General features: G+C 38.9%; 2 protein-coding genes across 2 annotated transcripts; both read left to right on the top strand.

Moving 5' to 3' along the window:
* The first annotated feature begins 1,011 nt into the window (after positions 1-1,011).
* On the top strand, positions 1,012-2,025 carry LOC132185220 (transcription factor MYB61-like). Its single transcript, XM_059599021.1, has 3 exons — positions 1,012-1,144; positions 1,237-1,366; positions 1,532-2,025. Exons 1-3 carry the CDS (start codon positions 1,012-1,014, stop codon positions 1,998-2,000), a joined length of 732 nt encoding a protein of 243 aa, XP_059455004.1. The 3' UTR covers positions 2,001-2,025.
* Positions 2,026-7,058: 5,033 nt separating this feature from the next.
* Positions 7,059-10,148, top strand: LOC132185214 (uncharacterized). The gene is made up of 3 exons (XM_059599016.1): positions 7,059-7,748; positions 7,842-8,279; positions 8,343-10,148. Exons 1-3 carry the CDS (start codon positions 7,059-7,061, stop codon positions 10,146-10,148), a joined length of 2,934 nt encoding a protein of 977 aa, XP_059454999.1.
* The last annotated feature ends 2,729 nt before the right edge of the window (positions 10,149-12,877 follow it).

Here is a 12,877-nt window from a genome sequence, read left to right as displayed (position 1 = left end):
AGTCAACATTGTTATAATATATTCCTATATATGATTCCATTAAGGGATTTGGTTCTAGCATTCATTGTAGGATTTGATTCTAACATTTATTGTAATGAAATCAAATCATATGTGAATACATTTAAATTAGATTTGATTTGATCTCCATTCCCCATAATTATTGACTCTTTGTATTGTAACTCATCAAGTGAATAAGAACATAATGTAATTTGATGGGAGTAATGTTAGAAATCTCTCTTATATCACTCTATAGCTTTTAAAATCACCATTAGGCTTGTGATTGATCATTATTGGATTTTGATCAAATGTTAATTTTAAAAACCACCTCATTTTTTGAGTTACATAAGAGTGACTTCTAAAATTACTTGTTTGATTGTGACATGCATGGAAACATAACCCAAGGGTTGGGAAAACGAGTTAATATATACTCAACCATGGCTTAGTGAAGTTAGAAACAAACCCACATCATAGAAACATAGCCAGAGCAATCATACATCTTCCTCTTACGCAAATAGTAATCTGCTTTATAAAATCAAAAGTTGCCAAATAAAATAAAGAAAAATGAAAATGATATTAGTTTACTTCATTGTCAAATTAACAAATTCCTTCTCTTTTTACTTTTTTAATTCCCAATTAGTGGGGCCAGGAGACATTATAAAGAAGCTTTGCTATGCATTACATTCATAAGCCTCTTGCTAAATTGCCCAAGTTAATAAAACAACACACATTATTCACATTTGGCAACCAGCTTGCTTCTCTGTGCTGCCACTTGGCTTAGAGGCTAGAGTTCATGCACTTGTCAGTGACCATGTAATACTCTTTTATTTATTTATTTATATGTGTTTTAGAGTTAATTATCACATTACATTACATTATTGTTATTTTGTTGTGGATCTTAAATATTAAAAATCTAATAAGCCACGTATTTTTTTGGAGTACACAAAAAAAAGTGAAACTTGTGAGTTTAAAGGAGTGCAAGGTGATCAACCTGTCGTCATAAACGGTAAGAATATGGACGGCCATAGTTGCTGCAGCAAACAGAAGGTTAAACGTGGGCTATGGTCTCCTGAAGAAGATGCGAAGCTCAACACTTATATCTCCACCCATGGACATGGAAGCTGGAGCTCTGTTCCAAGGCTTGCTGGTACGTAATTGCTTTCTTTCTCTCTCTCTCTCTCTCTCTCTCTCTGTGTTGCAAAATCCTTTGTTCTTGCTGAGTGGTTGAATATATTGCAGGCTTGCATAGGTGTGGAAAGAGTTGCAGATTGAGATGGATAAACTATCTAAGGCCAGATCTTAAAAGGGGTTCCTTTTCTCCAGAAGAAGAACAGATCATCATTGACATTCATAGGATTGTAGGCAACAAGTAAGAATCCTTCCTCGAACAAGGGATAGCAAAAGAACAATTTCTATGAGATTTCTTCTTCCTCTTCTTCTTTGAGTTAAAACTGTAGTTTTAAATGTGAAACAGCGATTTTATCAAACACTTTGGCTGCATTTTTAATAGCTTTTTGTCTGGTTGTTATTAAAGATGGGCTCAGATAGCCAAGCATCTCCCGGGAAGAACAGACAACGAGGTGAAGAATTTCTGGAATTCATGCATCAAGAAAAGGCTAATCTCACAAGGGTTGGACCCAAACACTCATAATCTGATATCACAAACCCATCAACAACCCATTCCAGAATTTTTTTCTCTGACTAATTTTCAGCTTACAGATGCTTCCATGGAAACGAAAACACCCAATAATTCCTCGTCTTCCTCTTCTTCGGTGACCCCATCAGGGATTGAGCTCACAAATCATGAGAACTGTTTCTGGGGCGCCACTCATGAACCCTCTGAAGCACCAATATTGGAAGGAGAGCCGCCATTGAGACAAGAAGAAGAGGAGAATAAGGAGGAGAAATATTCTGATCAAATGGGTGATCAGATCATGGATACTTCATTTGACAGCTTTAACTTTGATCTTGGGTTTGTGGAGTCTACAGTATGTCTGGATTAATGCATCATGATTTGAGTTGTGTGGATGATCTTGCATGGGACTAGCTAGCTTAGCTATATATACTAGGCTTTCATATTAAAAAAAAAAAAAAAAAAAAATATACTAGGCTTTCATGTGTGTATATTGCTAGATTTTGCTTAATTAAGGTGCACATTATTCTACATATTTCAAGTACATTACTCTTTTTGCCCACGATCGACCAATATATAGTACCATATAAAAAGTGATCAAAAGGGTCATGGTGGTTTGTAACGTTTAGACAGAAGACAAAATGATTAAGCAATTTTTTTTTTCAATTGATGATTATAGTTAGTGTCCTTGAACAATAAATAGAGGTTTTTTTTTTTTTTTATTTTTTTTATTTTTTTAAGCAAATTGGGAAAAAGGGTTATAAGGATCAAAATACCAAAAACACGATGGACTCTCAACAATAAACATAAAACAAAAATTACAATGCAAATAATACAACAAAACAACAATAAATGGGTCAAAAGATGGCCTGATCCTATCAATAGAACACCAAACCAAAGAGCATCAGTAAGGACATGAGTATTGTGAGACCCTTCAACCCTATTTGAATTGTCAATGCAAAGGAGTATACAAGAGCATGACCTTCAAATACTCTTCAACCTAGATTGACATGTGAGAAACCATCGCTTGGGATAATCGGCTTAGTAATGCCCTATTATACTCATTTCATAATGGTTGATATTACATGTTTTAAGTAACTTTTGATATATATATATTTTTTTTCTAAGTAGCTAACATGCATTAGAATCGGCAATCAGTATAAAATGAGTGTAAAGAATAACATTATTCTAAAATCTCTAATATTATTTATGTATTGAGTAATGTTTTTATTCACACATATTTTACGCAATGTCAACCATTAAAAAAATAAAAAAAAACTACTTAAATGAGGTCGTGTCCACCAATCTTAAATAGATGTGAAGAATATCATTACTCTTAATATATTATCTCTCCAAATCTCGTACGGGCAACTTCATGATTGTTTCACTAATTAATGTTATTATATTTTTTTATAATCCAAACAATATTTATTGGATGGATCAGTGATCAGCATCTTGCTTTATCATTGATGCTATTTTCCTAGACTACCCTTAAATTTATGAAGATTTAGACAAAATTTTCAAATCAACGTGTCGCTTGATGCATCATTTCCGGAATTGTTCAATGACTTCTGAATCTTTGATCATTTCGGATATTCTTCTTGCCGATGGTGATGGTATCGATTAGAAAATGGTCGCATCTAGGGGTCTAAACGAGCTGAGCTTGAGCGAGTTTTTTTTATTTGGGCTCGACTTATTTAAATTTTACTCGAGGTCGAGCCTGAGCCGAGCTTAAGGACGAGCCAAAAAATCGAGCTCGAACTCGAGCTCATAATAAATTGAGCCGAGTCGAGCCAGTTCACGAGCTGGCTCTTATATTTAATTTAATTTATTTTTTTATTATAAATTTAAACTTCAAGTACTCTTAAATAGCTCAAGAAGCCAGCTTGCATATGAGCATTTACTTAGTCTGGCTAGCGAAGTATGGAGTTCGAGTCAATACAATAAAGCAATTGGTTTCGAAGAGAAAGGATATGCATCATTTTATAATAAAATGATGCTATTAGAAAAAAAAAAAAATCATCAATTTTTAATATTAATATGAGGAATTATGTGAATAACTACAAATTCGAGTCTTATACGAGCTGCTCACGAGCTTAGCCGAGTCGAGCCGAGCTAGCTTCATTTAATATTCAAGCCAGGATTCGTGTTTACGAAACGCTTCATTTAATATTCGAGTCGAGCACGAGCCAAGCTTATGCGAGCCGAGCCCGAGCTTGCTCGCAAAACACTTCGCTCACTTAACAGCCCTAGTCGCATCCATTGAGTTCATAGTGGGCCTTGGGCCTTCTTAATGGGCCTGAATGAGGCCTCAATTTTACCAAGTCTTCAAGCATTTTTTCATATTCTTCTCTTTTTATTAAATAGGGAAAAATATACCCGCCCAAACTATTACCTTATTATTAATGTTTATGTCAATATTTCTTATAAGCTATCAAAACAATGTTAATGTATAACCCAATGGCAAAAATACCATTCATAATTTTTTTTTTTAAAAAAAAAATCTTAAAATCATAATAAAAACAAAAAATTATAAAAAATAAAAATAAATGCACTAAATCTTCCAATAAAATAGTAATGTGAAGAGAATATGTGTACATTGAAGGGAATATGTGTACTTTTTCCTATTAAATGGATATAAGAGCACATGAATATATTTGGAGTGTCTCCGTGCAATAACAGAGGAGTGCATTTAAATTGACAATATTGCCCTCCTAATGCACTAAATCTTCCACTTTATTATTATTTTTTATTTATTTTATAGATGATTTAACTCTTCCACTTGTTGCACTAATGTGAAGTAAAGACCCCATCAGTGTTATTATTGAAGGTATTATTCATGAAGGTTCGCATGGCATCATGAGCTTCAGAAAATATCCATCGGGAAGATTAGCAAGATTTAAAGATTAATTAGTAGTGTTCTCCTAATGCACTAAATCTTCCACTTTATTATTATTTTTTATTTATTTTATAGATGATTTAACTCTTCCACTTGTTGCACTAATGTGAAGTAAAGACCCCATCAGTGTTATTATTGAAGGTATTATTCATGAAGGTCCTCATGGCATCATGAGCTTCAGAAAATATCCATCAGGAAGATTAGCAAGATTTAAAGATTAGTTAGTAGTGTTAAAATATTAATTAAATAATTAAATATATATATATTTTTTATCTTAATCATTCTAGTAATTCTAGAAATTCTTCTTGTCTCCCTGTTGAGTCCCTCCAAGAATGATGTAACTATTAAAATCACTATTTGATCAAAATCTAATAATGATCAATCACAAGCCCAATAGTGATTTTAATAGCCACATAATTCTTGGAGGAACTCAAGATGGACACAAGAATGACTTATAGCATTATTCCAATCATTCACCTTCATTTTAATTAAATATTCTAGGTGTTGAGCCTTATGACCTATTAAATTTTGATTTAACAAGTAGTACCACAACAACAAAGTTAAATAAATGAATTATATATATATATATATAAAATTTTGTGCAGTGCAAGAGCAAACTTATATATGAAAACGAGTTCTATTTCTTTTATAATCAGGCTAGACGTGTATACGTATATAAACAAAGGAGAAATAACAAGAAATCCGTTGTAGCACTTTGGCAATTTTTATTGTTGGGTCATATTTTAGCTGGGTTGGGCCCAGTGCAAACCTGCCAGCCCATTCCCAAACACTCGGTCATTTTTGCTGTTCAAAACAAACTCACGTTCAGCAAACTTAGGCTTATATAAATTACATTATCGACACTCGGTTATCAGGCTCGGTTAGCCGAGTCTGTGGCCGGTACCGAGCATTACTCTCAGGAAATATTAGAAATATCTAAATAAATATCTTATTTACTGCTCCTCAATATACTGTCAACACGTGGACCCTCGGTAAGTCCACAGTGTTAGATGAACAGGTGTAACCCGATGCCTATAAAAAGGGAGGTCCCCTCTCACTATTTCGGTAACTTCTTTTTACCCTAAAAAACTGAATATCCTTTGTATACTTTGTCTCACCCATAATCTTCAAGTTCATTTTTCTCTTAAACATTGTGACTAACTTAGGCATCGGAGCTATTGCCAGCCGGACAACACTGGCAGCTTTGATCTTGTTTCTTTGTTTCCATACTCAGTTAATCCCTCAGTTGATCCCTCGGTTCTACGGGGCTTATTCCACGTCATCATTCGGAAAACTGCTCAAACAGTTTGGCGCTGTCTGTGGGAGCTCGATTTTTATCGGTTCTTACTAAATTTAATATTCCGATATGGTGAACACACCCCCACACCCAGATACACCTCCACATCTTACCCCAGATATTCCTGGAACATCACACGTTCCAAACCCCCAAACAGCCTTGTTGGAAGGCTTCATGAAGCGAATAGCCGAATCTGTCGAAGCTATGAAGGAGCAAAATGAAGAGATCGTCTCTAGGTTACCACCTAGAGAAGGTTCAGCACCGAAGAGAAGGCAGGAGGAATCTTTTAGGGAGCCACCACCATCAACTCGACAGCAATCAACTCAACAAGATGCTGGAAGTTCAATACAAGGGAGTCCTCATGTCTCTCGGACCAAAGAAAACTCTCACCAACGGAAGCCCAACAATGGTCCACATCTTAGTGGCAAATCACACCATGGCGAATCCAGTCACGTCAAAACCCATGATAGCCATTCTCGGTGTAGCCATACCCGTCATGGTCGGTCACACCATGTCAAGCCTACAGAAGCTGCTGTGAATAAAGATGTTGAAGATCTCAAGGAGAAGTACGAGAAAATGGCTTTCTTGATTGAAAATGGGGAAAATTGGTCTGCCACCGAGGATCTTATGCAACACACCAATTTACCTTTTACTGATCGGGTGATGAGGTTTCCGATGCCTAGTAGTTTCAAGGTTCCTCGGATTGGCGAATATCACGGGAGTGGAGATCCTTCCGACCATATGGAAAGCTTCCGAGCTCACATCATCCTTCATGAAACTCCTGACGAAATCGCTTGCCGAGCCTTCCCATTAACTCTAAGGGGAGTTGCCAAAGAATGGTTTGGGAGTCTGAGTCCTAAATCTGTTGATAATTTTGATTATCTTGGGCAGCAGTTCTTAGGACAATTTCTTGTCGTTCGAAGAAGAAAGAAAAATCCAGCATAGCTATTATCCTAGTACAAGGGAAGAACGAGTCCTTGAAGGTTTATCTGTTACGGTTCAATCGAGAGAAACTGACAGTAGAGAGTACTGACGAACAGACCATTCTCTCAGCATTGATGCACGGTATACAGACTGAAGGGCCTCTGATGGCCGAATTGGCAAAAAAACCAAAGACAGGAACTCTTCGATAGTTCAATAACAAGGTTGAGGAGTTCATCAGCCAGGAAGAAACAATCTTAGCGTTGTTGAAATCTAAAGCTGCCGAGAGTAAGCCTGCTGCTGATCCACCCATGACAAAACCGAGGGTTTTTGTCGAAAAGAAGAAGAAAGACCGCCAGAACCCAAAAACTCTAGAAAAGAAGGTTGATCTACCGCCTCGGCCAAACCAGCATCAACAATATGTGGGATGGACACCTCTAAATACGACTGTTTATAAGGTGTTCATGGAAGTTAAAAAAGATCCGAGCTTCAGATGGCCAGGAAGGATGAAATGTCCTCCCCAAAACCGCAGCACTCAGAAGTTTTGCGAATATCATAACGATCATGGGCATCAAATCGAGGATTGTATCAGTCTTCGGTTTGACATTGAAAATTTTTTGAGAAATGGAAAGTTGCTGAATTTCTTAGCTGAGGAAAACGGTAAAGGGAAGAACCCTCAAGACGGTCAGGGTCAATGGTCGGGTCAGAATAATGATCGATCACGCAACCAGAGACAAAGGTGTGATGAGCCGAGGGTCTCACAGGACAAACAGCAGAGTCCCCGGAACCAAGCCAATATTGGCGAGATTCGAACCATCTCGGGAGGTCTTGCTAGTGGAGGAGAATCAAGTTCGGCGAGGAAGGCTTACGTCAAGCAAGCAAGAATGGAAGAAATCTTCGTGCTTGAAAAACCCTCCAAAATCCAGAAGCAGGAACCAAGTATTCTAACATTTTCTGAGGAAGATGCGAAAGAAGTCTCAATGCCACATGATGATGCACTGGTGATAACTTTGACAGTGGCCAATCATGCTATTCACCGAGTCTTGTTAGACAATGGGAGCTCGGCTGACATTCTCTATTGAACAGTTGTTCAGCAATTGGGCATTAGCCAAGAGAAGTTGAAACCTTTCCTATCACCATCGATAGGGTTTGCGGGTGAGCGTGTCCAACCCATCGGGTTGATTACTCTTCCGGTCACAGCAGGGATAGCTCCCAGGCAATCCACTATCATGGTGGATTTTTTGGTTATCGACCGACCATCAGCTTACAATATAATCATCGGTTGTCCAGCTTTGAATCAACTGAGGACAGTGACTTCTACTTACCACTTGAAGGTGAAGTTCCCAACAACTGAAGGGGTTGGCGAAGTTAAAGGGGACCAAATTGTTGCCAGAAGGTGCTATAATACATCTTTGAAGAAATGCCCAAAGTCAGCACTTCTGACGATCGGTAGTTTGGGTGATGAGCGGAAGATGCAGTTGAGAAAGGAACTAGCCGAGCCATTGATCGACATACCTATAGCTGAAGGAAAGGTTGTGAAAGTCGGTTCTCAATTAACTTCTAAGGTTAAAGAAGTCCTTGTTCGGTTTCTCTAGCAAAACCTCGAAGTCTTTGCATGGTCTCCAGAAGACCTGCCGGGGATTGATCCCAAGGATATTGTTCATCACCTGAACATTAATCCAGAAGTTAAACTAGTAAAGCAGAAGCGAAGGAAATTTGCTCCTGACAGAAACATGGCAATTGCCGAGGAGGTTGACAATCTTCTGAAAGCTCAGTTTATCGAAGAAGCGTATTACCCTGATTGGTTGTCCAATGTAGTGATGGTTAAGAAGTCTTCTGGGAAGTGGAGGATGTGCGTAGATTTTACCGATCTTAACAAGGCTTGCCTAAAGGATAGTTTCCCACTACCCCATATCAGCTCTTTGGTTGATGCCACAGCAGGGTATGAGTTGCTGAGCTTCATGGATGCCTTCTTGGGCTATAATCAGATTTTCATGCATCCATCTGATCAAGAAAAGACAGCCTTCATCACTGACCGAGGCTTGTACTGCTACAAGGTCATGCCATTCGGTTTGAAAAATGCTGGTGCAACTTACCAAAGGTTGGTAAACAAGATGTTTCAAGAGCAAATCGGGAAGAAGATGGAGGTTTTTGTTGATGACATGCTAGTCAAGAGCAAGCTGCGGGTAGATCACGTGACAGATTTACAGGAGGCATTTAGGATATTGAAGCATTTCAAAATGAAGCTTAATCCTGCAAAATGCGCATTTGGAGTTTCATCTGGGAAGTTCCTCGGTTATATGGTGTCTAGCCGAGGAATTGAGGCCAATCCAGAGAAAATCCAGGCGGTGTTGGATATGCAATCTCCAAAAAATATAAAGCAAGTTCAACAGTTGACGGGAAGAATTGCAGCTTTAAACAGGTTCATTTCTCGGTCAGCAGATAAGTGCCTTCCATTCTTTAAAATTTTACGTAAGGCTTTCGAATGGTCTGAAGAATACGAACAGGCATTCGAGCAACTTAAGAAGTACTTGGTCAGTCCACCTCTTCTCAGCCGTGTTATTCTTGGAGAAGTATTATATTTATACTTAGCTGTATCACCAACCGCGGTCAGTGCAGCTTTGATCTGCGAAGAAGAGGGTGTTCAGAAGCTGGTCTACTTTATTAGCCGAGCGTTGCATGGGGCTGAGGAGAGATACGTACAGATGGAGAAACTTGCTTTCGCCTTGGTAATTGCTTCTAGGAAGCTCCGACCATACTTCCAAGCTCATACAATCAATGTTTTGACCGAGTATCCATTGAAGAAAGTACTTCGGAAGTTGGACTTGTCTGGTCGGTTAGTCAACTGGGCAATTGAGATTAGTGAATTCGACATTCATTTTGTCTCACGTAATGCTGTTAAAGGTCAAGCTCTAGCAAACTTTGTGGTAGAATTCACCAACATTCAAGACCAGGAGGATTGGCCGAAAGAGAGGACATGGGTAATTCATGTGGATGGTTCATCTACCAAGAGAAACCGCAGAGCTGGGGTTGTGATGATCACACCGGATGGAAGAGAGTTGAAGAGTTCATTAAGATTAGAATTTAAAACTACTAACAATGAAGCCGAGTATGAAGCTGTAATAGCGGGACTCGATTTAGCTCAAGAGCTAGAGGCAGAATTTGTAGAGGTGCGGAGTGATTCTCAAGTTATTGTCAGCCACATTCGTGGTGAGTTTGAGGCTAAGGGCAGCAAGATGAAGCTCTACTTATCCAAAATTCAAGGTATGCAAAAATCTTTCAAAAAGTTTTGTATTGTTAAAATCCCAAGAGAAGAGAATGAGAAGGAAGACCATCTAGCCTGTTTAGGCTCTTCAACCGAGTGTGAGGTGGGGGAGTCCGGCCAACTAGTACAAATTTAGCAACAACCTTCCATCGTTGATAAGGTTTTTATTTTAACTATCGAAGTCATGCCTGCTTGGGCTGAGGAAATTGTTAGTTACCTCGAAAAGGGAATTCTGCCAGGAGATAAGAGGAAGGCGGTGCAGTTAAAGCGAAAGGCTGCTAGGTTCGCACTGGTCAATGGAGCTCTTTTTAAACAAGGTTTTATGTTACCCCTCCTTAAATGTGTTTCAAAAGAAGACGGTAATTATGTCCTTCGAGAGATTCATGAAGGGATTTGTGGCAGTCACTCAGGAGCTCGCGTGTTAGCACATAAAGCAGTTAGAGCAGGATTCTTTTGGCCGAACATGAACCAGGACTCCGTATACATGGTCAAAGCTTGTGACGGTTGTCAGCGCTTTGCCAACGTTATCAAGCAGCCTCCTGAAGAATTTAGCTCGGTTTCCTCACCGTGACCATTTTCGCAATGGGGAGTGGATATAGTAGGGCCATTACTTGTAGAAAAATGGGGAGTTCGGTTCGTTGTGGTCGCTGTTGATTATTTCACTAAATGGGCAGAAGTTGAGGCTCTGGTGAATATTACTGCAAAGAACATCAAGAAATTTCTTTGGAGAAGTGTCATTTGTCAATATGGGATTCCTCATGCCTTTGTTACGAACAATGGTAAGCAGTTTGATTGTGATTCCTTTTGAAATTGGTGTGCCGGACTTTATATTCGGCAATACTTTTCATCCCCGGGACATCCTCAAGCAAATGGACAAGTAGAAGCAACTAATAAAACCATATTCAAGATTCTGAAGAAGAAGCTCGGTCAGCACAAAGGGGGATGGGCGGAAGATCTTCCCGAAGTTCTATGGGCATACCGCACCACCAGAAGGACTCCGACCGAGGAAGCTCCTTCCGCCTTAACCTACGGAACCAAGGCTGTCATCCCTACCGAGGTCGGATCAGGAATTTTTCGAGTGGATACATTCAACCCCAATTTCAACGGCGAGGGTCTGAAGTTGCATTTGGACTTGTTACAAGAAAAACAAGATCAGGCCCAAGTCACAATGGCAGCATACTAGCAGAGAGTAGCTCGGTATTTCAACCGACGGGTAAAGTATCGTAGTTTCCAAGTTTGAGATTTGGTTTTGAAAAAAATTACTCTTGCAACCAAAGATGCAACCGAGGGGAAGCTTGCACCAAATTGGGAAGGACCATACAAAGTTATCAAATGTGGCAAAGCAGGGGTATAACATCTTGCAAACTCCGAAGGGAAACAACTCCAGCGACCATGGAATGCCGAACATCTTAAGAAGTATTTTGTATAGAATTATAATTCTCAGAGCATCGCTTTTGTTCTACTCTTTTCATCATTAATCGATACATATGAATGAAGGATCCTCTGAGGTTATAGTCATGCAGAAATCTTAAGTGTGTGGCAAACCATGCTCTCGGTTAACATTCAGAAAAAATATTCGGGTAAAAGGTTTTCCGGAAAGCTATCTTTGGAAAGGTGTTAATAGCACTATCCAGCCTTTCAGTGAGATATAACCATAGAATCCTCGAAACATCACTCGGTATATTCTAACCAAGGCACTTTCACTAAACGGGCGTTTCCTGAACTTATCACCTTGATACCAAAAATTATAATTTGGAGGAATATAGCCAGAGAGTTTCTCAAACTTTGTTCGGAGAAATTCCACTATGGCGCTTCCCCGAAAATGAAGTTCATAAACTCTCTATATGAAGTTCATAAACTCTCTATTCAACACTCGAAAAATATAGCTAAACTAAGCGCTTTTTGGAAAAGTAGTTATTTATAGCACTTTCCAACGCTTCGGCGAAATATAGCCTGAGAATTTCCTGAGCGTAACTTGGCGAAACATCACTAAGGCGCTTTCCCAAGGAAGAGTTCGGAAATATAGCTGAACAAAGCGCTTTCCAAACTTAACCTTTACTCAAAGGTTCTACTTCGGAGAAATATAGCCGGAGAAGTTTCCGAACGTATTTCGGTGAAACATCACTAAGGCACTTTCCCGATGATGAAGTTCATAAACATCCTTGAAACTACAACGTTCATCGAGTATTAAACCTTCAATAACAAACACTTTCCTCAAGCGAAATGTATAACTGTCATGATTGAACGTGATTTACTCACAAGCAGCGCATTCTCGGTCAAAAATGTGGCACGCTGAGATATTAGTTCAAGTTTTACATGGTTCGAGTTTTTTACGCCTCATTAAGATTCCCATCAAGTATAAATTAAATTTATAACTTATGGGAATCGGGGGGGGGGGTATACATAGCATGATTGCAAAGAATTTAAAATCTGTAACTAAGTCAAATATGCAAAATTGATTTTAGTGTGCATTTAGAATTTAAAATTTCTTTCATTTACAAGTTAAAGACAGTTAGATACAAAAAAGAGATATGTGATCTCTGATATTTACATTCGGAAAAATCAAGAAGAGGCACGGTCCCATTCTTCATCAGACACAGTTATTGATTCTTCCGAATCAACAAGTGAAGATTTTCCAGCCCCAGGACGTTCAGCAGCAGCAGAGGATTCCCCAGTCGGACGCCGAGAGAATGGGTCGAAGCCAAATATGGTGAGGCCTTTACAATCAGGCATCTGCTCCTGACTGATGATAGCAATTTTTGAAATGGCTTCTGCAGTGGGAGGAACATCTTCAGGTTTAATGGTGTTAAGGTCGACACCCTCGGAAGGATTCTTCGACCAGTTTTGGAAAAGTTTCGAAACTTG

Source organism: Corylus avellana, chromosome ca6, assembly GCF_901000735.1.
Source record: "Corylus avellana chromosome ca6, CavTom2PMs-1.0".
NCBI lineage: Eukaryota > Viridiplantae > Streptophyta > Magnoliopsida > Fagales > Betulaceae > Corylus > Corylus avellana.
The sequence above is the reverse complement of the archived record's forward strand: the minus strand, read 5'-3'. Positions and strand labels throughout refer to the sequence as shown.

Bases quoted from the DNA above. Each gene is read 5' to 3' on its own strand.
- LOC132185220 (XM_059599021.1), top strand. From the start codon at position 1,012: ATGGACGGCCATAGTTGCTGCAGCAAACAGAAGGTTAAACGTGGGCTA. The intron at 1,145-1,236 runs GTACGTAATTGC...AATATATTGCAG, and splicing joins CTCTGTTCCAAGGCTTGCTG to GCTTGCATAGGTGTGGAAAG. The intron at 1,367-1,531 runs GTAAGAATCCTT...TTGTTATTAAAG, and splicing joins CATAGGATTGTAGGCAACAA to ATGGGCTCAGATAGCCAAGC.
- LOC132185214 (XM_059599016.1), top strand. From the start codon at position 7,059: ATGACAAAACCGAGGGTTTTTGTCGAAAAGAAGAAGAAAGACCGCCAG. The intron at 7,749-7,841 runs GTGATAACTTTG...ACAGTTGTTCAG, and splicing joins TGCCACATGATGATGCACTG to CAATTGGGCATTAGCCAAGA. The intron at 8,280-8,342 runs GTTGTGAAAGTC...CGGTTTCTCTAG, and splicing joins TACCTATAGCTGAAGGAAAG to CAAAACCTCGAAGTCTTTGC.